This window comes from Bubalus kerabau, chromosome 15, assembly GCF_029407905.1.
Source record: "Bubalus kerabau isolate K-KA32 ecotype Philippines breed swamp buffalo chromosome 15, PCC_UOA_SB_1v2, whole genome shotgun sequence".
In the NCBI taxonomy this organism is placed as follows: Eukaryota; Metazoa; Chordata; class Mammalia; order Artiodactyla; family Bovidae; genus Bubalus; species Bubalus kerabau.
The window spans coordinates 64,904,769-64,929,677 of NC_073638.1; the positions used below are offsets into that span (position 1 = coordinate 64,904,769).

Consider the following 24,909-nt stretch of genomic DNA (forward strand, 5'->3'; position numbering starts at 1 on the left):
TGGCTTGTCTTTTCATTACTTGTCTGATTTAAAAAAAAAAAACAACAAAAAACTGTTTTTTAAATTTTGATGAAGTCTTATAGCTACAGAATGTGTTCCAAGACCAAGCAATCTGATGGAATATTTTCCAGAAAGAAGATAACTGGGGCTCCTAGCAGGGCTATAGTTTCCTTCAAGTTTGTTCCTGTGGTGTTTCAAAGAGAAGCTGAGTCACGTAAATAGCCACTGTGTGGGCCTTCCTAGATGTGTGGTATGGCTGTGTTGTTTTAACAGTGAAAGATTGCATATGCTTGCTCTGTCCGGTGGCCACCATAAAACTCAATCCAAGGGGCCTGTGTGTCCAGGGGTGGAAAAGAAATGGCCTTTATTTCTTCTAGATATCTGTGGCCTTTGCTGCTGAGGATACATAGGTTACCAACCTAGAAGCCCTGGGGATCTTTCAGTTCAGTTCAGTCGCTCAGTCGTGTCTGACTCTTTGCGACCCCATGAATCGCAGCATGCCAGGCCTCCCTGTCCATCACCAACTCCCGGAGTTCACTCAAACTCATGTGCATCAAGTCGGTGATGCCATCCAGCCATCTCATCCTCTGTCGTCCCCGTCTCCTCCTGCCCCCAATCCCTCCCAGCATCAGGGTCTTTTCCAATGAGTCAACTCTTCGCATCAGGTGGCCAAAGTATTAGAGTTTCAGCCTCAGCATGAGTCCTTCCAATGAACACCTAGGACTGATCTCCTTTAGGATGGACTGGTTGGATCTCCTTGCAGTCCAAGGGACTCTCAAGAGTATTCTCCAACACAGTTCAAAAGCATCAATTCTTCGGCGCTCAGCTTTCTTCACAGTCCAACTCTCACATCCATACATGACCACTGGAAAAACCATAGCCTTGACTAGACGGACCTTTGTTGGCAAAGTAATATCTCTGCTTTTGAATATGTTATCTAGGTTGGTTATAACTTTCCTTCCAAGGAGTAAGCATCTTCTAATTTCATGACTGCAGTCACCATCTGCAGTGATTTTGGAACCCCCAAAAATAAAGTCTGACACTGTTTCCACTGTTTCCCCATCTATTTCCCATGAAGTGATGGGACCAGATGCCATGATCTTCATTTTCTGAATGTTGAGCTTTAAGCCAACTTTTTCACTCTCCTCTTTCATTTTCATCAAGAAGCTTTTTAGTTCCTCTTCACTTTCTGCCATAAGGGTGGTGTCATCTGCATATCTAAGGTTATAGGTATTTCTCCCGGCAATCTTGATTCCAGCTTGTGCTTCTTCCACCCCAGCGTTTCTCATGATGTACTCTGCAGATCTTTAATCGATAGAAATTGGTAAGAGGCCAGAAGAGGAACTCAAGCAAGGGAGTGAAAACCAGAAATGGGTGCCCTTGCTTGCTCCCAAGGTGGAGAGGGGGGCGGTGAGCTGGCTCCTGTAGTGGGTGAGGGGGAGGGCGGATCTGGTGGGTCGGGCAGGAGGCGTAAGCTTAGGTGGTCCGCCCACCCCCTTGGTGGTGCCTGAGTGCGGGGATCACGCAGCGCTCTGCTTTTGCTCCTGGCGCTCCAGGAGCGGCGGTTGGTTTGTGGCCCTCTTGTATCTTATTGTTCATCATTTGGCCCAACAGCACATGTATGCAGTTATTTTTAGTCCCTTATATTTAGTTTCTTTGTATTTTGTTGCTGGAGGAGATGTTTGTCCAGGTGCAGACAGGACAGCAAAAAGTCCTGGGTCTCAGCCTATCTCACTTATATACCATATGTATCCAGGAATTTAATGTAAGGTTAAATGCATGGTTATATTCAGAATTTTAACCACAATATACAGATTTCACTTTCGTTGGGAAACTACATAAAAGAGTGGATAGTTACATATAGGTTGAAAACTCCATATAGCAGAATGCAGTGAAATCTTTTAAAGTTATTCCCTATAAATACCATATTTTTATTGACAGAGATATTTATTTGCAATGTTGTATAAAAAGATTTCAAAATAGATATACTTCTATTTTATATATACACAAATCCATATATATTCATATATGTAGGAGGATTTTTATTAAATGGGACATTTAATTTATATACATTTACAAAATATATATGTGTGCAATTATACTGTTTGTAAAATCATGACCCAGATGGCTTAGTCTGAGACTGTATCTAAGTCAAAAGAATTATATCAACAAAAGTAAATTTTAAATAGTTATGAAAGAAAGTGAAAAGTGTTAGTTGCTCAGTTGTGTCTGACTCTTTGCAACCCCATATACTGTAGCCTACCAGGCTCCACTGTCCATAGAATTTTCCAGGCAAGAATACTGGGGTGGGTAGCCACTCCCTTCTTCAGGGGATCTTCCTCACCTGGGAACTGTACTCGAGTCTCCTGCATTGCAGGCAGATTCATTATCGCGTGAGTCACCAGGAAAACCCTACTTCTGCTTCTGTACCTGAAGGCTATCCTGTCATGTCCAGTAATACTTTTTCAATATCCTTAATGCCTTTCCCATTCGCATGCTACATGGCTGCTTTTGCATCTCTACCCAAAATCCCACTAAGACAGTCCTGCAGCCCTCTGCCCTTCTGCCTCAGTGCCCTCCCTTACTTTCTGTTCTCCATCACAAAAGCCAGAGAATCTTGTGCCAAGTGGTCGGCTCTGCTTGGAAGAAGAGGAGGGGAGAAACTGAGATCGTCCAAGCCAGGATTCTTTGTAGCTAACTGGTGTAGGGTGATGGGTGGGGTGGGTGAGCAACTGGGAGCGTGTTGGGAATACGCCAGCATTCATAATCTTCATTCTATTTCATATGCATAGAAAACAGCTGGAAGGACATGCACGAAGGTCACAGTGTTAACATTTTGTTATTTCTGGTGATAGGATTAGAGTGGATTTTAATTTCCTTCCTTTTGCTTATCTATGTTTTCTAATTTTCTACCATGAACAGACATTCCCTGATTTAGTTCTTAGAATTTTTATTGAAGTATATCTTGATTGATTTATAAAAATCATTAAAAAAAAAAAAGTTCCCCAGTGCTTCTCAGAATTATAAGGTTGGAAAAGTAAGTATGGTAAACCCTAAGTTAAGGAGGTTTAAAAATATATTCTCTGTCCCAGATACACCACTGACATTTGTACCCAAGCCAACCATCAGCCAACACTGAGATCTGTCTTTGTGCCTGTCACCCCTTTCTGTCAAATAAAAGCAAAAGGTATTTTCAAAAATGTGCAAGTTAGGGAGAAGGACTTGGAGCAGGTTAAACCAGTTGACGCGTATGTCTTACCTGGAAAATGGGGACAACCACATGATCCTCGGGGATTGGGGAGGGACCACAAATGGAAAACCTAGTACAGGACCGGCACATCTCAGGGCCTCAAGGAACTCTGAGCATCTGCTCTGTTCAGTTCTTTTGCTTAAGAGGCAATTACTGGTTTCAGCTTTGGGCTAAGTTCTGAATTGGGGGCTGTGGATATAGCAGTAAGACACTGACCCAGCCCTAATGGAGCCCCCAGTTTGTGGGAGGAGACAGATAATATGAAAGTGTCTGCTTATGTGCCAGACAGTCTTCTAAACACTTGATATTTGCATATCGATGCTTTACATCCTTGTAGTAATCGATGAGGTGTGTGTGCATGTTAAATCGCTTCAGTCATGTCTGACTCTGTGTGACCCTATGGACTGTAACCCACAAGGCTCCTCTGTCCATGGGATTCTCCAGGCAAGAATACTAAAGTAGGTTGCCATGCCCTCCTCCAGGGGATCTTCCCAACCCAGGGATTGGATCTGCATCTCTTACGTCTCCTGCACTGGCAGGCGGGTTCTTTACCACTGGTGCCACCTGGGAAGCCCAATCTGATGAGCTAGATTATCTCAAGTATTACTTTGTAGTCTGTCTTCCTGGTCACAGATGCCTGTCCCTCTGTAAGAGCCCACATCTGTGATAACGGTATTGGATCTGTTAGTATATGTGGTGGGTGAGAACTTGGGTACTGGAATCAGACTTTCTGGGTTCAAAATGCAGCTCCACCAATTATGGGCAAGATATTTGACCTGTCAATGCCTCAATAATGTTTTCAACTGTAAAATAAGAATAGCTATAGTTGTTGCCTCATAGATTATTGTAATATTTATATAAAGCACTTAGAACAGTGTCTGGCACACAAGCTGTCAGTAAACATTTGCTGTTATTATTATTATTGTTGTGTCACTTGTCTCCTTCTGTAGACTGAGAGCTCCTTGAGGACTATGACACTATCTTATTAATTATATGTGCAACTCCCAACCCAAGGCTGATCATGGGGTTGAAATCAACAATTATCTGTTAAGTAAAAGAAAAAAGTTATCACTACTCGTATATTTTGAGGTAGGGAGAGAGGTGATACAGAGGGAGGAAGGATTGCCCTTATGAGTGGACATCAGATTCTCCCAAGAACCATGATTGTAGGAGGAATGTGGATTCTATTACAGCAGACAGAGTCCGAGAAATCAGCCTAAATCAGAGTCAATGTAAGAACCAGAAGGGACATCCCAGACCACGGTTAGCGCTCCCATTTTTCAGGTGAGGAGCCTGAGGCGTAGGGAGTTCGTGTACCTTATCTGTGGTCCTGCAGTGTTGGAGGAAATTTGTTGGGGAACATGGCCCTTTATCTTAACCTCAAATTGTATTAATACTCGTGGTTAATTAAACAGATTTTTTTTTTCATTTTGGTTCAGTTTCACAAAGCTTTATTGAATGCCAAGTGCCTTGTTCTCAGCTCACGAGAGATGAGTAAAATGGGCTCAGAGAGCATTCAGACTTGCTTGAGATTAAATAAGCAAATCAAATATGAAAATGGGAAATCCCAGGAAATAATGAGCGCTCGCCTTGTTCCCATTCTATAGACATCAGGAGACTAAACAACCAAGCGAGAACAGTGGGAATACAGGACTTCTTTAGCGCAAACCTGTTGAGGTCACACTTGGGTTATGACTCAGGTCCCTCCAGTTAAAGGGACCCCCCCGCACAAGATGAAAACTTAAGCGGGGTGAGCAGAGGTTGATTTCCATTGGGGTGTTATGGGGTAGATGCCATGGGATTCTACAGAATGTATCTCCACCTCCCTGGCAAAGATAATGTCTTCCCCGAGCCTTGCTCAGAGAACCCCCTCCCCAATCAGTACAGCCCCATCCCAGGGATCCTAGGAAAACGGGAGAGTAGGAAGTTGTTGCTAAGAAGCTTGTTTTGGCTCTGCTGAAGGCACAACTATAAATTCACATAATAAGAGACCCACCAGTATGACTGGAAATGCACAGCACAGCTGACGGGAGGGAGATTCATAGCCTGCCTCAGCGCCATTCATCTTCCACCTGGGAGCAGCGTAGCCCTAGGCATCCATTATTTATCAGGGAGACAGGAGATGTCAGGGGGAAGGGCAGTGTGTGGGTGGCAACCAGTACTGACAGGGAGCTGTGAGAGGCAGTGGGGTGCAGCACGATGTGCCTGGGACTGGAGCTGGGAGAGCAAGACTGTGCCACTGCCCGCTCTGATGGACATTGGGTCAATCACTTAACTGCTATGGCCTCCAGCTCCTCAGCCTTAAAATAGGGCTTGAGTGAAACAGTCTCCTCAAGTCCCTCAGGCTCTGGAGTTCCAGTCAGAATGTTCTAAGCTTTGTATGAAAATGTCGTTCAGAAGTTGCTTTCAGACTTCTTCAGTCTGTGTAACAGGCTCTAGGTATATACAAAAAATGAAAAGTTAACAACCACCAAAAAAAGAGGTTGTTTTCATTACCCTAGAAGATATCCCTGGGGTCTTCAGGGAGCATATTTCCCCAAGGGTGATCTCAAACCTTTCCCTAAAGAACCCCCAGGCATAAGAGCCCCAGTGCATCTCCAGCCCAGGATCTGGAGGCATACACCCAGGCATGAAATGTCTTTGAGTTCTTGTTTATTATCACGGAGGTAATTTTGCACTCTACTCCATAAATCTATCCTTGCTTGTGTTGATATAAAAATAGTATTCTGAATTATTCACTGTTTGTGAATGTGCTGATAAATCTAGACTTGCAAGTTGGCAGAGAATCTTGTCTTTTGATCTTGAACTATACAAGCCCTAATTTTGTGTGATAAGGTTACAGGAGATGTCTAATTTCTTATTCATGCTTTCTGTATTTTTTTTTAATTTCTTCTCTAATGTGTGTGTATTAATACTAAAGAAAAGTAAATAAAATTTTAAAACATGAAAAATAATGTAGTTCTGACCTTCCGCATCTAGATTTTAAGGAGGGAAGGGCTCCCCTTAATGAATGGGTTCCCTGGTGACATTTTCTTAATGTGTACATTCTTCTGTATCTGAGTGCTCTGTGCGTGTGTGCTCAGTCTCTCAGTTGTGTCCGACTCTTTGCGACTCCATGGACTGTAGCCTGCCAGGCTCCTCTGTCTGTGGGATTCTCCAGGCAAGAATACTGGAGGGGGTTGCCATGCCCTCCTCCAGGATCTTCAAGACCCAGGGATAGAACCCACGTCTCTTAAGTCTCATGTGTTGGCAGGCGGGTTCTTTCCCACCCGGAAGTGCCGCCAGGAAGCCCATCTGAGTGCTCTGTTTGTGATAAATAACATGTGGTTGAATGAATAAAAGAATAATGACAATTATGATGATGATAAAAGCCACCATTATTGTGTTTTTACCATGTGCTACTGTTCTAAACTCTTTACCTCGGTCATCTCATTCAATCCTTATAAAACCCTTTGAGGCAGGTCTTATTATCCTCATTTTACAGACGAGGAAACCAAAACATCAAGAAGTTAAGTAACCGTTCCAGTTGGAACAGCTTTCCTGTGCTGTCTTTTATCTTCTTGGCTGGCCTTTTAGACCTGGTCATTGTGGCAGCATTTGCCCTGAGCGCAGCAACTTGGTGTCGTTGTCTTGGCAGTTCCTCATCTCTTGGTTTTGCCCTAAGGCTTCTCTGCCCTTTTCCACTTGTTTATCTGTATTTTCTAATTTTCCTAAGGTGTCAGTTGTGTCATGAATGGAGAGCAGGGTGGTAAACTAATCTATGCTAGCTTCACACAGAACTCTCAGGTTCTTTTAACAGATAGCAGTAGCCATGGGCATAGTTGAAGTGGATGTGGATTAACTAGTCTCCACAGTCCCACCATCATCTTATTACAAAAGCAAATCTCAGAGCAAAACCTGCCACACATGCAGACTTATTAAATAAGCATTCATAGTCTGGCAAACATAAGACAGGGCAGGCAGCCTGCTCTGGAAACTGCTCAAGTCCCAACTCTCTGCCCATTTGGGTACTGCGACTGCTTCCGGAGTGGAAGCTTCACTGGAAGAAGGCAGGCGAACATTCTCGAGCGGTGGGTCTCAAACTTGAGCAACCATCCAAACCTCCTGGAGGGCTTGTTAAGGCACTGACTTCTGGGCCCTGACCCTAGAGCTTCTAAGGGCTCCACACTTTGAGATCTGATTTTGTTACTCTCTCTGATAAATGGCATCAGGCAACCAGCAATTGGCTCAATCCCTGGGCACAGGACCATTTAGAGAGTTAGTCTATGGTCTAGAACACCAACCCTTGGGTGTGGACTACAAGGTGCTCTGGATTCCTTTACCTAAAAGACATAAGGGTAAAGAATGTCAGTGAAAGGTTTTAGAGTGGCGGTCCTCACCTTTTTTGGCACCAGGGACAGATTTTGTGGAAGACAGTTTTTCCATGGACTGGGGCTGGGGTTTCAGGAGGATGATTCAAGCAGGTTACATTTATTGTGCACTTTATTTCTATTATTATTACACAGCTCCACCTCAGACCGTCAGGCGTTCGATCCTGGAGGTTGGGGGCCCCTGATTTAAAGGATACTGTTAATGTCATCAGTGAGAAGCCATTTCTCATCCTCATTATGCTAGTTAGCAAAGCCTGGTGCATTCCTTACGCTCCAATAACTGAGGTTCATTTCACATAGATAGTTGGAGCATGGCCTCACTGATACAATACTAGCTGAATAGCCCTCTAGTGTGAATTCCTGGAGAGGGCACCTAGGGTATAACATAAATTAGCACAAAGGCCTAATATCACTTGTCCAAATGGAACATTTTAGAGTAAGTTACAGACAACATTAATAGAAGGAAAGTTCATTAACAAATCGCGGGGCGTTTGTTTGGTCCCACAGACGGAGCCTGAGATCATAGAGGAAACCAACATCGACAGAGTGAACGAGTCCCGGGGCTACGGCCGCTCGAGGCAGGTAAAAGGCCACTCGGAGACCTCCACGCTGAGCTCGCAGCCCTCCATCGACGAGGTCCGGCAGCAGATGCACATGCTGCTAGAGGAGGCCTTCAGCCTGGCGTCGGCGGGCCACGCGGGCCAGGGCCGGCACCCAGAGGCCTACGGCTCTGCCCAGCACCTGCCCTACTCCGAGGTGGTGACCAGCGCTCCGGGAACCATGACCCGGCCCAGGGCTGGGGTGCAGTGGGTGCCGACCTACCGCCCAGAAATGTACCAGTACAGTCTGCCCCGGCCGGTAAGTCAGACGTCCCTCCCATCTGCCTGTCATCATCAGATCTGCCTGTCCCAGGGTGTGCCCACAGGGGTCTCAGGGTGGGGACTTTTGTGACGAGCCACCTTGGGATTTGGAGACAACCTTTGCTGGGCTCTCATCCCGTCCTCCATCCCTGATCCAAGCCTAAGTCTTTCAGTCCTATGGGCACAGGCGCACGGGAAGCCCTGATGTCCAGCTGAAACATGGTTTTGGATGAATTTCCTTTTCTATCCCTCCTGTGAAGGCCAGACCTCATTCTTTGTGCACTGGTGGTTTTCTACAACCCCGAGGGCAAGGACCTCATTTAAATGTCAAAATGTAGGGCAAGGCCCCATGTCAGGGGGCCATGGAGCATGTGGTTCTGAGCAGAGGCTCTGGAGGCGGGTGGTTTGACTTTGAGTTCCACCTCTAGCATTCAGCGGCTTTGTGACTTGGGGATGTTACTTAGATTTTCTACAGGTGAAATAAACAGATAAGAAAAACAACCGACTTCCTAAGGTGATTGTAAAGATTAACATGAGGTGCTAGACGGATGCCAGGCACCCAGTAAATGCCATAAAGGTTTGTCATGATGATCTCACTAACTAGTAACTGTACTTCAGTATTTGAGAAAGTACCCAGTGACTAAAGGCTTCCATGATTAAAGCAACCATTTTAATTAGTTTGCATTTAATTAGTTCATCACCATAGCATCTACAGATAATCTTTTTAAAGGGATATAGTTTTATAAGCCATGGACCATAATAGACAATGCTTTGTGTGATATATAGATTCCACCCTTGTAATATTTCACGCCCTAGCCAAGTTACTCATTAATAGAGCATTATAAATTGTGGTTGTGATATGTAATTATCTAATAAAAGCTAGAGAAGGCACATTGCTGACAAATGTCCATATAGTCAAAGCTATGGTTTTTCCAGTAGTAGTCATGTGTGGATGTGAGTTGGACTATAAACAAGGCTGAGCACCAAAGAATTGGTGCTTTCAAATTGTGGTGTTGGAGAAGACTCTTGAGAGTCCCTTGGACTGCAAGATCAAACCAGTCAATCCTAAAGGAAATCAATCCTGATTATTCATTTGAAGGATTGTTGCTGAAGCTGAAACTCCAGTATTTTGGCCACCTGATGTGAAGAGCCAACTAACTCATTGGAAAAGACCCTGATATTGGGAAAGATTAAAGGCAGGAAGAGAAGGGGGCAACAGAGGATACGATGGTTGGATGGCATCACCGACTTGATGGACATGAATCTGAGCAAATTTCAGGAACTAGTGAAGGACAGGGAAGCCTGGCATACTATTGTCCATGGAGTTGCAAAGAGTTGGATACAACTTCTCGAGTGAACAACAATAATAAAAGCTAACATTTCTTGAGTGCTTCACTGTTACTAGGGAGTAATCTAAGTGTTGTATGTATGGTAACTCATTTATTTAGTTCTTACTATATGCCTCTGAGACAGTTACTAGTTTTATCCCTATTTTACAGATGTTGAAACTGAGGTTTCACAGCTTGTTCAAGTCACACAGCCAGGAAGGGGTGGAGCCAGGACCCAAAGTCAGGCCATCTGATGACAAAGGCCATGTTCTTAACCTGCCTTCTGCTGTTATATTGTCTCTCCATCGTATTATTTCTTTAATTTTCCAGTAGACTATTCGGGACACCTATGAGCTTGTGGAGCCTTTTGATAACTTCAACCACCAGCCTCCGACAGCACCACTACAGTGGCACTTGATAAATTGCTGTTATGCTACGTAACTACCTAATCTACACACTGTTGTGAACTTCCTTATTGTTCTTTGTTCCAGATTCCCTCCTTCACCAGGTCCCTGAGATATCTTAACACTATTCCTAATCCCCTCAGTCTTTCTCTTTGAATGTCAGTCTCTGGCCCAGCCTTGCCCTGTTGATAAAACTCTTATCAGGAGAGACCAAAATTTATTTCAAACTGAGCCTTTGGGGCAGGGACACCTGTACTTGGATGAGGTCATCATCACTGCAAGAGTTTGTCTTTAGGTTGGCAGGTGCAGAATTTCTGTTTTGTCCATTCACTCCAGGGTGATCAGATCATGCTGCTTAAACTCACTGAAACTGCTTTATTATTAATATTAACTTACAAACCTGCAGTGAGAAGCTGAATGACCAGGTGGGCCAGAATATTTGTTTGCTGGTCAACATGGTCTTTCATTGGCTTCCCTTGTAGCTCAGCTGGTAAAGAATCCACCTGCAATGTGGGAGACCTGGGTTTGATACCTGGGTTGGGAAGATCCCCTGGAGAAGGCAATGGCAACCCACTCCAGTATTCTTGCCTGGAAAATCCCATGGAGGGAGGAGCTTGGCAGGCTACAGTCTATGGGGTTGCAGAGTCGGACACGACTAAGTGCCTTCACTTTATGGTCTTTCGTTAAGTAGAAGCCAATTTAGGGAAAGTACGACATTATCAGAAGGAAAACTAGTTGATATTAGAGTCATTTTTCTCAGCCTGTGATATGCAAACCCAGAGAGCAAAGTCACTAAAGGAAATAGATGAATGTGGGACATCTTTTTTGCAACCCATTTTCCTGAGATATAGGTGGAATACAGTGCAAAATTCTTAATGTTTTAAAGGACTTTATTTTAATATTTACTATTTATTTGGCTGTGCTGTCTTTGTTGCAACATACAGGATCTAGTTCCCCAACCAAACATCGAAACTGGGCCCCCTGCTTTGGGAGTGTGAACTCTTAGCCACTGGACCACCAGGGAAGTCCCCTTAGTACAATGTTTAAGTTAAATAGAAGACTAAGGTCAATGCCCAGATCTCAGGAATAGGAGTTTGCCTCTGCCATCCAGACTGTGCTGGATCTGTTCAAGAAGCACTGACTTCCAGAAGAGTGCCAGCAACTCTGGGGCCGCCACTGGCCATGCTCCCATCAGATGAGAATCCACATACCCTTTTTTTCAGAAAGAGTTAGAAAAATGCTCACTGAGCCTTGCAAATCGGGTACTTTAAAATACTTTCCCATGACAGTCGTATTACAGTTTCCACAATTACAGTTTTCTTAACTAATTGCCCATTAAATTGGTACTCTTCTTTATGAGGAAAGAAGGGATTTTCTCACTGAGATGTTGAAAACACTCTAATCTTACCACATAAAGTGGCTGTCCTTTGGAGGAGGGCTACCTGTATTCATTCTTACACTGATCCACACTGACTTCAGTTTCATTGACTCATCCTTTCTGATGCCAGACATTGACCATATCCCCAAATTCTCCCTCTACCCAGAGTGGAATGGCACTCACCAACTGTATGACCTTATCCGGTGACCGTAACTCTGAGCCTCCTGTCTCCTTAGCCATAGAATGTTGATGAGAAGAGAGCTGCAGTGGGGAAAGGATGATAATTCATGCAAAAGGCTCAGCACGGTCCTGGCACTTAGCACCCAACAGGTGTTAGTGGATTTTAATCAGAGTGCTTCATATGGAGCCTGGTACATGGAATTACTGGATAAATGTAGCCATTATTATAAAAATATTCTTTTTTTCCCACTGGGTTCCACTGCTTATCTCCCTTTTCCTGACACTTCTGAGATGACATCTTTTTCTTCTACTCTGTTATACTCTTTTTAAGAGCATGCTCTGGGTGCTCAGGGAAGCCTCACTTCTATTTAAAGATGATCCTCAGGAATGACTGGGCCCCTCTAGCTGGAGGCCAGATTCTCGGGATCTGTGAACAGATCTGGATTTCAGAGAGAAAAACTTAAACAACTGGGATGAGTTTTCCAATGACAGGCCAGAAGATGCCACAACCCACATCCATATGCCTCAATTTAACAAAACCATCTAAAAATGTCATTGTGGGAATATGAAAGCTTAGATGGTTCTGTTTGCTATAATTCAGGATTGGCAGTTGTGCCAAGAAAGGCAGAAATGTTAGTATTATATACTTTGAAAAAATGAAGCCACCAAAGAATGGAAGTGGACTGAGAAATAACACAGCAGAGAGATGATCCATCAAACTGAATATCAAAGGCAGTTCTTTCATCGTTAAGGTTTCCTTTTGCCAACAACACATGAGGTCCTTATTTTAATGAAAAGAGAAATGGCTAACAATACACAGTAGCAATGATAATTCTTAACCCAAGTTCTTGCCAAGCCCTCTTGTGCTATGATAATGTGGAAATCAATGGACAAGGTAGCAATTTAGAATGATAACTATGATTACTTTTCAGCTTCCAAAAAGGAAGCGCTCCAAGCTCTACTGGAGGATAATTGGAAGTTGCTGGTTCTAAATGCATTCGGCCAGGCTGATAGCATTTATATCATGGAGAAGGTTATTGCTGGCAGCTGGGGATTCCTGCACCTCAGTTCAGGAGACTCTTGATCATATTTTACCCCTTGAATCTGTGAAGAAATTGGACTTGACACCTAATGACCAATCCAATTTTGCTAGCAGCCATAATGGGCCTCTGCCAAGTGGAATGAAAACATCCTATAGCCTTCCTGTTGGTGTCAGAGTAGGGGATGCTGAGAAAGGTATGTGTGCATGCTTAGTTGTGTCTGACTCTTTGTGACCCCATGGACTGTAGCCCACCAGACTCCTCTGTCCATGGAATTTTTCAGGCAAGAATACTGGAGTTTCTATTTCCTTCTCCAGGGATCTTCCCAACCCAGGAATCGAACCCTCATCTCCTGGGTCACCTACATCTGCAGGCAGATTGTTTACTACTAAGCTACCCAGGAAGCCCTCCGAGAAAGGCAGCAGGGTCAAAACATCTTCCCCACTAGAGGCCTTACAAATGCAACTAACAGTGATAATAACATCAGCTGCTGTCTATGGCGCCCCCACTAAATAGGTTATTAGGCTAAGTGCTCTTGTCTCTTCCAGGGCTTCCCAGGTGTTACTAGTGGTCAAGAATCCACCTGCGGTGCAGGAGACACAGGAGATGCAGGTTCAATCCCTGAGTTTGGAAGATCCTCTGGAGGAGGGCATGCCAACCATTCTAGAATCCTTGCCTGGAGAATCCCAGGAACAGAGGAGTCTGGTGGGCTACAGTCTGTGGGGTCACACAGAGTCAGACACAGCTTAGCACACACGCACATTATCTCTTCTGATCTAAGAACCACCCCATGAAGTCAACATTACTATCCCCCACGTACTCCGTGGGAAGCTGAGACCTGGAGAAGTAAAGAAGCTTGCCCAGGGTGACACAGGACAGAACTGGGGCTGGAACCCAGGGCTCTCCAACTTCAAAGCCCATGTTCTGTCCACCCTCTGGCCAGGTAAGCCAGAAGGTTGTCCCAGGCTCTGATGAGAACTCAAATCTAAACTTCAGCGTGTGCTCTTCTTATCAGGAAGCCTCCCCAGTTGGATGGGGTTTTGTTCATTCCTATCATAGCCCCTTGTAAGAGAGACATCTCTACTAAGATAGAATTGAGAAGATTATAGCCTGTTTTCCTCCTCTCCCCTCAAAAATAAAACAAAAGACTCTGTCTTAAACTTTCTTAATGATGAGATAACCAGGCATATCAGGCAAAATGTTAAACATTTCTTGTGTTTCTCCAAATCTTATTTGAATTTATTCTGAGCTCCCATCCAGCCAGGTTTGGTGGGGCAGGAAGTGGGGGGTGGGCGGGGGTTCAATGTTAGTTCTTGCATAAAAGTCATTGGCAGTTTGGTGAAGTTGGAACAACAGGACAGGTCTACCCTAGGCAGTGCTGAATGGTGTTTAAGGATGGAGGGAACCCAACAAACCAAGAAGGTATCTGGAGACTGAAAAATGAGGCAGTTCCATGTAATCAATGGATCAGTATTATAGGGTAACTTACGTACAGGGTAGGATGGGGCAGGGGGCGATCCAGAAGCATTAGCAGCTGCACTCAACACTGCAGAGGGGCTGCTGGGACAGTTTTATAGTTAACCTAGGGTTTGGGGGACAGGGAGTCAGGCAGTGCATTCCTAAGTCAAGATTTATGATGGGTAATTAGTCTTATGGGTGCAGAGACTACATCATGAAAGCCTTTATCACTGGAGAGTAGCAGAGCAGAGAGGCCACCTGGAACCTAATGATCATTAGATGATATCTATTAACTACAAAGCCCTTGACAGCACAGAAGTGATTTACCACGCAGTACGGTCCCGGGTAGGGTCAATGGAAGGACAGGAGGAACCGAACAGGCCCAAGATGGAGTCAGTTATGCTAGCTGCCAACAACGGGGTGTTGCAACTCCCAGAGTCTGTGAAGGTAGGTTGCTCTATATTACCTGGGACAGCCTGGGTTGGAGATCTTTGCCTATGGGCTGCCCCGAGGAATCCCCCTTGAAAACCAACAGCATGCCCAGTGTCTGCCAAATGCATATCCCTTCAGGCTTAGAGAAATCATTCAAGTGAGTAAAAATCACATTTTGTACAGGAATACTGCGTGGAAAGGGAGAGAGGGAGGGAGGAGAGGATATGCAGCTCAGCTCACAAACTCAGGTGTGCAAGACAGGTAACTGTTTCTCTGTAATGGCATTCTAGTGCCAAAAGCTCAGTCTCAGTCTAGGGCCTCCCTCCCCGTCTCTGATTAAGCTTATTTTGTGTGTGTGTAGGAGTAGGAGTGGGTGGCTACATGGTGCAAAGCATGGTCAGAGGGTGAAGAAAGCTTCAGTACTTGGTCTCATTTTATTCTCATCTAACTACTCTGGGCGGCACCTCTTAGAAGCGCTGCTTTCCACCTAGTCTGCAGGTGTTGGTCTGGGGAGAGCACAGCTGTTTCCTGGTCCCCCTGCTTACAAGCTCTCTCCAGACTTCTCTTTCCCTTCCTCCCATGCTTGAGCCTTCTCTCTCCCTTCTGCCTCTCCCCTCTCTAGCCCTTACACACACACGCCCTTGCCCCTCTCCCCTCTCTAGCATCGTCCTTACACACACACACCCCCTTGCCCCTCTCCGCTCTCTAGCATTGTCCTTCTGTTTATTCTCTCCTCTCCATCCCTTGTTCTCCCAGATTGAGATGGGACACAGAGCCCCTTCTCCAGGCTCATTAGCATCTAAGCTCTGCTCTTTTTTACTTAAGGGTCTTTGCCTAATACAGGGGCAGAGTGGTCTAAACCAGGGATTGCCAACCTCCAGGATCTAACGCCTGATGATCTGAAGGGGGGCTGATGTAATAATAATAGAAATAAAGTGCACAGTAAATGTAATACACTTCAATCATCCTGAAACCACCCCCCCCCCCCCAGTTCCATGTAAGCATTGTATCCCATGAAGCAGGTCCAGGGTGTCAAAAAGCTTAGGGACCGCTGGTCTAAAGGTACCTCACTTCTTTCAAAGCTCGTTTTGGCATCAGCTTTGAGTGCTTTAAGGGCTTAGGTTTTTGATACTCAAAATCCTAAACTCTTGCATTTTAATAGCTTTAGCTTTTGAAATGCCAGGAAGAGTTGGCTCTTGGGCCATCTTGAGTGATAGTGGACTTCCTTTCCTGGGGCAGGAAGGCAAGATGTTCTTGGGGCAAGGGAAGGGCCCTGGATTCAAGGAACTGTGGTGGCAAGGTCTTGGTTACTACAATTGCTGTATCAAAATATTATCTTGTCTCAGAAGGAAGAGCATATCATTTATTGAGTACCCACTATGTGCCAGACATCACATCAACATATAAAATGAGTCTTTTAAACAGCCTTTGAAATGGAGGTTTGATCCTGTTACTTTCATTACCTAATGAGAAAACAGGTACAGAGAGGTAAGTTACTTGAGGTCAAGCACCTGGTCAAAGTCAAGCCAGGTTTCAACTCCAGTTTTGTCTAACTCCAAACCCATATGCTCTGCAGCACGCCACCCTTGGCTCAGAATTTTGAGACAGTGCCCTTAAACTGGCTGTGTGATTTTGGGCAAGTCATTTCAGTTCTCTGGGTTTCCTTTTGCCTCTGTGTTAAGGTAAGGAGTGAGGTCTTGGTGTCTCCTGTTCTTTCCACCTCAAACCTTCTATGAATCCCAGGCCCTTGAGAGCCCCAGTGTTGCTCTCAGTAACTCCTGGTAAGCTGAGAGATCAAGATAAACACTGGGTTTTCACCATGGGGTCCGTCTTCAGTTACCACACCCTCTGTTTTCAACTAAATAAGAACTATCCTCTGGAAGATTCTACTTCGTGCAATAGGATGTAAAGTTATTTCCAGCTGCATGGGGCCTTAGGTAGACACAGGTTGGGCTGAGCAGTATTCGCAGTGCGGTGGAAGGGCGCCATGCGGTGGAAGCCAGTACTGCCAGCAGGGATGGAAAAACTGGCATATCCGCTCTGGCCTGGGGCCGACTGGCTGGCCCTGGACAGTGGCCTCCAACTAGAGTAGGAGGCTTTGGCCTGTGAGTCCTCGCTCTCCCACCAGTGCAAAGCCTGAGACCCTGATCTGTTCCTCCAACTGCAGGCTGCCCACTTTGACCTGTCACCCCTCTAGTGCTACCCCCCGCCTAAGGTTGATCTTGACCAGATTCCCCCTCTGGATGGATGCACGTGCACAAGGAGGGTCCAGCACACAGGGAGTCTCACCTGGGCTCATTCTCCACTGGGTTTGCTAGAAAGAATGGCCCTGACCCACCCCCTCGCCCCCTGCCCAAGGACATCGGGACTGGGAACCTTAAGCAGACCATGTCCCTTCTACTTTTACAACCAAAGTTCTGAGCTCAAAGAGTAGCCTCTTCTTGTTATATCCAGGCTTCTTCCACCTGGGAGAACTAAGAGCTATTTTTATAAAGCCTGCCTTCAGTTCCGAGTGTCTGATCTCCTTTCTAGCCAGAGGACAGGGATCCCAAAAGATGGTGTCCTTGGGTGCCAGACTGGGCCCCTCACGGCCACTGTCACTGTTCCTGTTCCAGGAACTAGAAACCTGGAACAAGGTAACAGTTTTGAACAATAGCTTCCAGTGAGATCTGAGTCACAAGGCAGCTGGCAGGGAGTCAGGTTCCAAACACATGGAAAAGGAGCCAGAATGCAAATCCAGGAGGACTTGGACCCATGGGGGAACTGCACAGGGAAGGGAGGAAGACACTGCTGAGGGGAATTCCTCAGCCCGGGGCAAAGGTGGCCTTTCTGCTTTTCATGTGACCCTGTAGCTTCCCAGGAGCACCAAGGGTACAGACCAAAGGAGACCTTGATGTCCTGTGCAGGCTTGCTTTGTACCTGGAGAAAATCATCCAAAGTAGGAAATTCCCTTGGTACTTGTCAAAAATTCAGAACTTTTAATCAATTCTTTGGTTAACTGTTACAAGACAGAGACCCCGAATGCATTTTCTTGGCTGTAAAACTGTGTTGACTACAGAGTATGCCTTCCAAGAGCCAGGGATAAAAATAAGTTGTCTGTCTCCTCTACTGATATCAGGAGAAGCCAGAAGAGAGATGAGAGGCTAGACACCTCTTTCTCTGTTTTGGGAAAGGCATGTCCTTACTTGTTGGTTTGTTGATAATAGTGTAAATGCCAAGCTGGAAGGACAATGATTTTTAAACTCTGCAAAACCATAGGGTTCAGGGAGTCCCCAGGTGCTATCATGCAGGTAAGCAAAGGGTCAAACTCACCAGGGCATCCCTACCCTCAACTTCTACCAGAGCAGTTCTGCTTTGATTTGGTTATGTATTCGGGCTATGTCAGAATGGTTTCAGGGCCAAAGAAATGTTTTTTTTTTTGTTTGTTTGTTTGTTTTTTGTGGAAACCCACAAAGTATTTGAGTGCCTTATTTCACAAGGAAAATAAGTAATAGAAAAATAAGGCGCAGAGGGACTGACGTGTCCACAGAGCATGAATGACTGAACCAAAAGGAGAGCCTAGGTTGGCTGTAAGGGTCTCGGTTTTACCTGCCTCACCTTCCCTATCCCAGGCTTAATTGATTGCCAATATGGCATTTGTTTTCCAGGCAATCTCACCTTTCACATTTGTTTACTACTCGTTGTTTCCACCTCTGATTTCAGCTCACAGTTTTTATTTTAGTTTGCTATGGTGTGGGAGGGAAAGGGTGGATAGTGGGTGGGAATCCTTAAGATTTCCTTACATCTTACAATTCCAGCATGCATTAAAAGCCATGTTTCACCTAGGATCTACTTGTTATTTAGTGGGTTGGCCCTTATGAGTAGGTAGTCTGCCATAATGTGTGTGTGCTCAGTCACTCAGTCATGTTTGACTCTTTGCAACCCCATGGACTGTAGCCCCCCAGGCTCCTCTGTCCATGGATTGTCCAGGCATGAATACTGGAGCAGGTTGCCATTTCCTACTCCAGGAATTGAACTCATATCTCTTTCATCTCCTGCATTGGCAGGTGAATTCTTCATCACTGTGCCATGTGGAAAGCCCATAATGCTGGAGGGAAAAGCCCTCATTCATTTTAAAGAATCCTGCTTATGGATTCTCTCTCTGCTACCTTTTGTCTGGATACCTTCAGGTTTAAAGCCCTATCATCTTGTTCCTTAAGAGATATGGCAGGCCATGATACCTATAGAAAAAAATGAATAAGAAGCACAAGCCACGCTTTGTCTTTGCAGAGAGCATTCCTAGATTTTCTCCTGTTCAGAGGCTGTGGTCTGGCTTGCTGGTCCTGTCTCTGACCATTTTTCTATTCTCCCCTCTCAAGTTAATTACAATCTTCACTTCACAGTTTTGATCCCTTGTGTTTAAATAGTGCTTTATAGATCATAAAATACACATACACTGCCTGGCCTGATCTTCTTTGCACCCACCCCTCTGAGCAAGGCATCCTTGTCTCCATCTCAGCAGAAGACACTGAGGTCCAGAGAAGTCACCTGACTTGCTTAGGGACAAAAAGTCTGTTTATTAGCAAACCTCAACCCATATTCCGGACTCTAAACCCATTGCTTTCCCCCACGAAATCTGCTTTCCATGAGTGAGAAAATAAGCACAATCAATGATTCATTCTTTATCTAATATTTATTGCCCATCCAGGACATAACAGGCACTGTTCCAGGCATGAAGATACAGCTGACAACAGATCCCTTGCCCTCATTAGTCTTATTGTGAATAATAAATAAGCAATGATATAATACCAGAGTGACAACCACTATGATAAAAAAAATAAAACAGCAGAGGCACGTCCATATTCATTTCCTAAAATTCAGATGGAAGGAGCAAAGACAGCCACAACAGGCAGCAGGCTGCCAGCCCACAGGGCCACCCTCTCACAGGGGCGCCAGGGAGCAGGACAGGAGGCAGGGGTCTGAGTCCTAACTACCTCCTCTCTCTGAGCCCCAGTTTCCTCAAAGGGGAGGGGGACTCCATCTCAAAGGTTCCTCTCTGGTCCAACCCTCTGGTTTCCTATGGAGGAGTGACCTCCTGATACTTGGAGAATATGGAGCTCCAAGGGAATATGGAATATGGAGCTCCTGATACTTGGAGAATATGGAGCTCCAAGGGAATATGGGGCTGGACGAATGACAGAAAGAAAGAAAGGAGAGAAACATTCCTGGGGAAGCCCAAGGCAGGAAACATCTTGGCAGATTCTAAGACCAACTGAAGGACTCTGACTGCAAGGGCCCACCAAGGGGAAGAGTGGGGGTAGATGAGACAGCAGAGGGGACTGGGGACATGTTAAGGGTGATGGTGACTGCAAGGGCCTGCCAAGGGGAATAGTGGGGGTAGATGAGACAGAAAAGGGGACTGCTGCTGCTACTGCTGCTAAGTTGCTTCAGTCGTGTCCGACTCTGTGCGACCCCATAGGCGGCTCCCACCAGGCTCCCCCATCCCTGGGATTCTCCAGGCAAGAACACTGGAGTGGGTTGCCATTTCCTCCTCCAATGAGTGAAAGTGAAAAGTGAAAGTGAAGTCGCTCAGTCGTGTCCGAGTCTTAGCGACCCCATAGACTGCAGCCCACCAGGCTCCTCCGTCCATGGGATTTTCCAGGCAAGAGTACTAGAGTGGGGTGCCATTGCCTTCTCCGGAAGAGGGTACTGGGGACATGTTAATGGTGATGGTGACTGCAAGGGCCCACCAAGGGGAAGAGTGGCGGTAGATGAGACAGCAGAGGGGACTGGGGACATGTTAAGGGTGATGGAAGGGGGAGGTTTGAGGAAAGAAGTCTGCTTCCCTTTTAAGTAAGAAGAACCTGTGTGTTGATGAGCACCAGATATTAACATGTGTCTCCCTGTTTGCTCGTCTCTTTCTCAGGCCTACAGGTTTTCCCAGCTTCCTGAAATGGTCATGGGCTCTCCCCCTCCACCTGTGCCTCCGCGGACGGGCCCTGTGGCTGTCGCTTCCCTCAGGCGGTAACACATTCCTTTCTTTGCCTTGTTTGGGCTATTTGCAGAGGATTTGGTCCTGTGAGCCCTGCCCTGACATATTTCCTTCATGCCCTGCCCCACTCGGGGGTGCATCACCTGTATAGACAATCATGTGACCAGGGTATCTTGAATGCCATGAAAGAAGTGGGGGCCACAGAGGGTTGGCCTACTTTCTTACCATTGACAATGGAAAGTCCTGTAGAACCCACAATTGAAAAAACCCAAGGTCACCTGCCCCATACCCTGAAAGCCTCACGCCTTGACATTGAGCATCTAAAAATTATTCCAGTTTGGGCCATCACAATAGCTGTCTCAAGTCTGGGCACCTCCTGCAGGTGTGTGTGTCAGAAGACCCTTTGTTACTGAGGGGTGGTATCCAAGAGGCTGGGGAGCAGTGTGTCTTGGCTCCTGCCCTAACTCTTGCCTTCCAAGATGGGGAGGCTGAAAGTACATGAACTTGGACAGGTCAGCTGGGAAGCATATATTCAGCATTCTCTTTGCTCTGTAACACCATAAAAAGCACGTGCTTTACATATAGACAGGAAACAACAGCCAAGAGCACTGGGGGAGACTGAAATAGATAATATGTCCAGGGCTAGGAGAGAGACTGTGCCTTGGGGTCCATATGGGCCACTGCCCTGGCCTTCCTACCATAGCCTCCCCCAAAATGCTTGTCATGCTCTATGTGGGCCACAGGTCTGAACTTTGTGAAAACGGTGAAAAGAAATGAGTTTTCCTCAGAAACAACCCTCCCTTCATTTCCAGCAGTTTAGGATGCTGAGCTGTGTGTAGACATCACCCTGTGACCCCAGTCAAGCTCAGAGTGGGGGTGGAGGGGTGGGGATAGCAGACCAGGGTTCCACCTTACCTGCCAGTAGCCTGCTGTGTAACCCCAGGCACGATGCCTCACCTGTCTGGCTCCTCTTTCTTTATCTGTCTGCTAAGTCACTTCAGTCGTGTCTGACTCTGTGCGACCCCATAGATGGCAGCCCACCAGGCTCCCCTGTCCCTGGGATTCTCCAGGCAAGAACACTGGAGTGGGTTGCCATTTCCTTCTCCAATGCATGAAAGGGAAAAGTGAAAATGATGTCGCTCAGTCGTGTCCGACTCCTAGTGACCCCATGGACTGCAGCCTACCAGGCTCCTCCATCCATGGGATTTTCCAGGCAAGAGTACTGGAGTGGGGTGCCATTGCCTTCTCCATCCTTATCTGTCAAATGAGAGCAAAAGCCTAAATGATCTCAGAGGCTCTGGGAATCCTCAAAGGTGACCACATGTGCGGAGCAGAATCTAGGGATTTTCCCAGGATGGTTTTCCAAAGGAGTAGCTGATACCTTGAAACAGCACGTGAGAAGTCAGAGCTGTGGGAGTGAGAAAAGGAGAGAAGGAGAAAGAAGAGAGACCCCACGGTCCTGGTCCCCCCCACCCACCTCCTGTGGAGTTTAATCCTCACAGCCTGTGTCTGACCCTCCCTGGGGAATAGTTGCTCCTGAGGGTTCTGAATTGGAGGAGCTTGTCATCAGTGACTCATGCTACATTTGCTGAAGGCCCGCACCTACTTCTATATTTCTCCTTTTATGTCCTTCTGCACCGTTTGTCATCCTTGCCAAGTATCAGGAGGTCACTCCTCCATAGGAAACCAGAGAGTTGGACCAGAGAGGAACCTTTGAGATGGAGTCACCCTCCCCTTTGAGGAAAATGGGGCTCAGAGAGAGGAGGTAGTTAGGACTCAGACCCCTGCCTCCTGTCCTGCTCCCTGGCGCCCCTGTGCAGAGGGTGGCCCTGTGGGCTGGCAGCCTGCTACCTGTTGTGGCTGTCTTTGCTCCTTCCATCTGAATTTTAGGAAAGCCGGAGTGCCTCTGCCAAAGAGAAGACAGAGACTGGCTAAAGCACCCTTTATACTGGGGTGAGAAGCCAATGCCCCCACCCTACCCCCCTCTTATTACCTGGCTTTCTGAGCACTAAGTGGAAATGGGTGTTAAGTGGGCCAGATTCTCTGCTTACCTGTGGAACAAAAACGTGTCCTCGCGTTCATAACACTCAGCAAGCACTAGGCTTCTGCTCCAGAGAGCAGACCCCAGCCCTAGCTTCCGGAGCCTGGGGCTTGTTGCTTCCAGCCGCTCTCCGGACGAAGCCTTCCCATTGGCTGCCGGTGATGTCATCGCCTGCCAGGTTGACCATCCCCATCTAAGACCCAGTGCTAATTGCTTGGCTCATGTTTTTGTGGAGATGAAGTGTTCTACTCCCCAGAGACACAAGAGTCACCCACAGGGGAGCACTGACCTTGAATGTCTAAAAATGACTCCAGCTCGGCCACCGCGACGGCTGCTCCAGGTCTGGGCGTGCAGGCCCCCTTTGTCATCGGGGGGCCAGGGGCTGCAAACTCAGGCCCGAAGACCCAGCAGTCCTGTCGCTCGGAGGCCGAGGCGCTCCCCCGCTTCCCCTGGAGCCCCGCCTCACCCTGCGGGCCGCAGTCCCAGCAGGCGGCTAAGGTGGCCTCTCTCCCCGCCCAGGTCCACTTCAGACGTTGGCAGCAAGACTAGGATGGCCGAGTCCGCGGGGCCCGAGCCCGCCCAGCTGCACGACAGCGCCTCCTTCGCGCAGGTGTCCCGAGGCCCCGTGTCCGTGGCGCAGTTGGATCAGTCGGCTTTAAATTACTCAGGTGGGCTAGAGGAGAAGTCTGGAAGAAGCCCGCGTCCTGCCCCAGCGTCACCCCCTCTACCTCTCTTCTTTGCATCCCCCGCTTTCCACCTTCTGTCCTGCCAGGCTCAGGGATCAAAGCGGCTGTATTTCTGGATCTCCTGTAGCCCTGGCTAGAAGAGCTACTGCTTTTATTTGTTTACAATATCTGAAATCTGACAAAATACTAAGATATATTACAGCCAGGGTGGATGTTAACATCTTTCCAGACCTCAGACCTTTAAAAAAAGCAATCCGGATACAACTGTCTACCCCCAACTCATTCCCCTTCTCCCCAGAGGTAATCACAGTCCTTAAGTAGGAGGTGTTAACGTTACAACAATATACTGTGTTAATGCTATATATATTTTAAATTTACATAAGTGATGCCAAGCTATACCTTTCCTTTTGCACTATTTTCTTGATTAAACATCGTTAGCAAGGGTTCTCCAGGTTGCTACACTCATATTGATCTAGTTCATTTGTTTACACTGCCATGCGGTATTCCATTATGAGATATGCCACAGTTGATCCTGTCCCCTGATGAGGGACATACTGGTTGTTTCCAGCGTTTCGCTGTTACAATGAACGTGGAGGTTTGGACATGCCCTAATAGGTTTTTTCTTGTAACCAAACCATTCCTTTTAGGCTAAAACACCCAGTTGTCAACACTTAGTAAAGCACAGTGTGTCCAGAAATTCCACCAATGAAACCCATTCCTTTTGGTTCCTCTTCTTGGCTCTTTAAGAACACCCATCCTTCTGGGAGGAAAACCCCTGGCACCAAGGTGTCATTTCCTCTTGCCAGCCGATCAGGGGTGTGGGATGGGGATGGGGGAATTGGTGAGGGCTCGGCAAGGGGAGTTGAGCCATTGCATCTCTAGAAAGCCAGGTCCGAGTCTCAGCAGGTGACTCGACTACTGTCTGGGCAGGTGAGCGGCGGCTGAGGCTACAGGTGGAAATCTGCTGCCCCCCTCCGCCCCCCAGGAGCTCCTTCTCCAATGCCAGAATCCTCCTATTTCCCAGCTTCCCTGAGCTTGTGCAGATGTTAGCCCAGTGGGCAAGGCGCTGGCTTAATCTCACCCATCCATCTCCTCCATGCCAGGTAATACGGTGCCAGCAGTGTTCGCCATCCCAGCTGCCAACAGACCTGGTTTCACCGGCTACTTCATCCCGACGCCCCCCTCGTCCTACAGGAACCAGGCCTGGATGTCCTACGCCGGAGAGAACGAGCTCCCCAGCCAGTGGGCTGATTCGGTGAGACCCTCGCTGATTCCCTGCTTGACACACTTCAGGGAGAAAATGAATGTGAGGCTGAGACTAAGTGTTTTGTTATCTCAGGGCCCCTCTCACCAACCAGGTGTCAAAAGTCAGCCTTGAGAAGAGGCAGTTGGCAAGTGGAGGGGGTTGGGGTTGGGGGAGTGGTGGTGGTGGTGGTGATATCCTTTGATAGAGATGTCAGAGAACCACTTTCAGTCAGATTCCACCTCTTCCTGGAGGGCACCCTTAATCA

General features: G+C 46.8%; 1 protein-coding gene and 1 long non-coding RNA gene across 2 annotated transcripts in view; one reads left to right on the plus strand and one right to left on the minus strand.

The window, feature by feature from the left end:
- Positions 1 to 24,909, plus strand: part of KIAA1549L (KIAA1549 like) — a 131,764-nt gene that overhangs the window by 96,861 nt on the left and 9,994 nt on the right. Inside the window, exons 16-19 of the mRNA XM_055547332.1 lie at positions 8,128 to 8,478; positions 20,606 to 20,703; positions 23,232 to 23,380; positions 24,502 to 24,653. Of these exons, the coding sequence (XP_055403307.1) occupies positions 8,128 to 8,478; positions 20,606 to 20,703; positions 23,232 to 23,380; positions 24,502 to 24,653 (750 nt within the window). The remainder of the gene's footprint in view (positions 1 to 8,127; positions 8,479 to 20,605; positions 20,704 to 23,231; positions 23,381 to 24,501; positions 24,654 to 24,909) is intronic.
- Positions 11,773 to 14,710, minus strand: LOC129629293 (uncharacterized). Its single transcript, XR_008703125.1, has 2 exons — positions 14,304 to 14,710; positions 11,773 to 11,851 (listed from the first exon to the last, which is right to left on the minus strand). It is a non-coding gene; the product is annotated as an uncharacterized LOC129629293 (long non-coding RNA).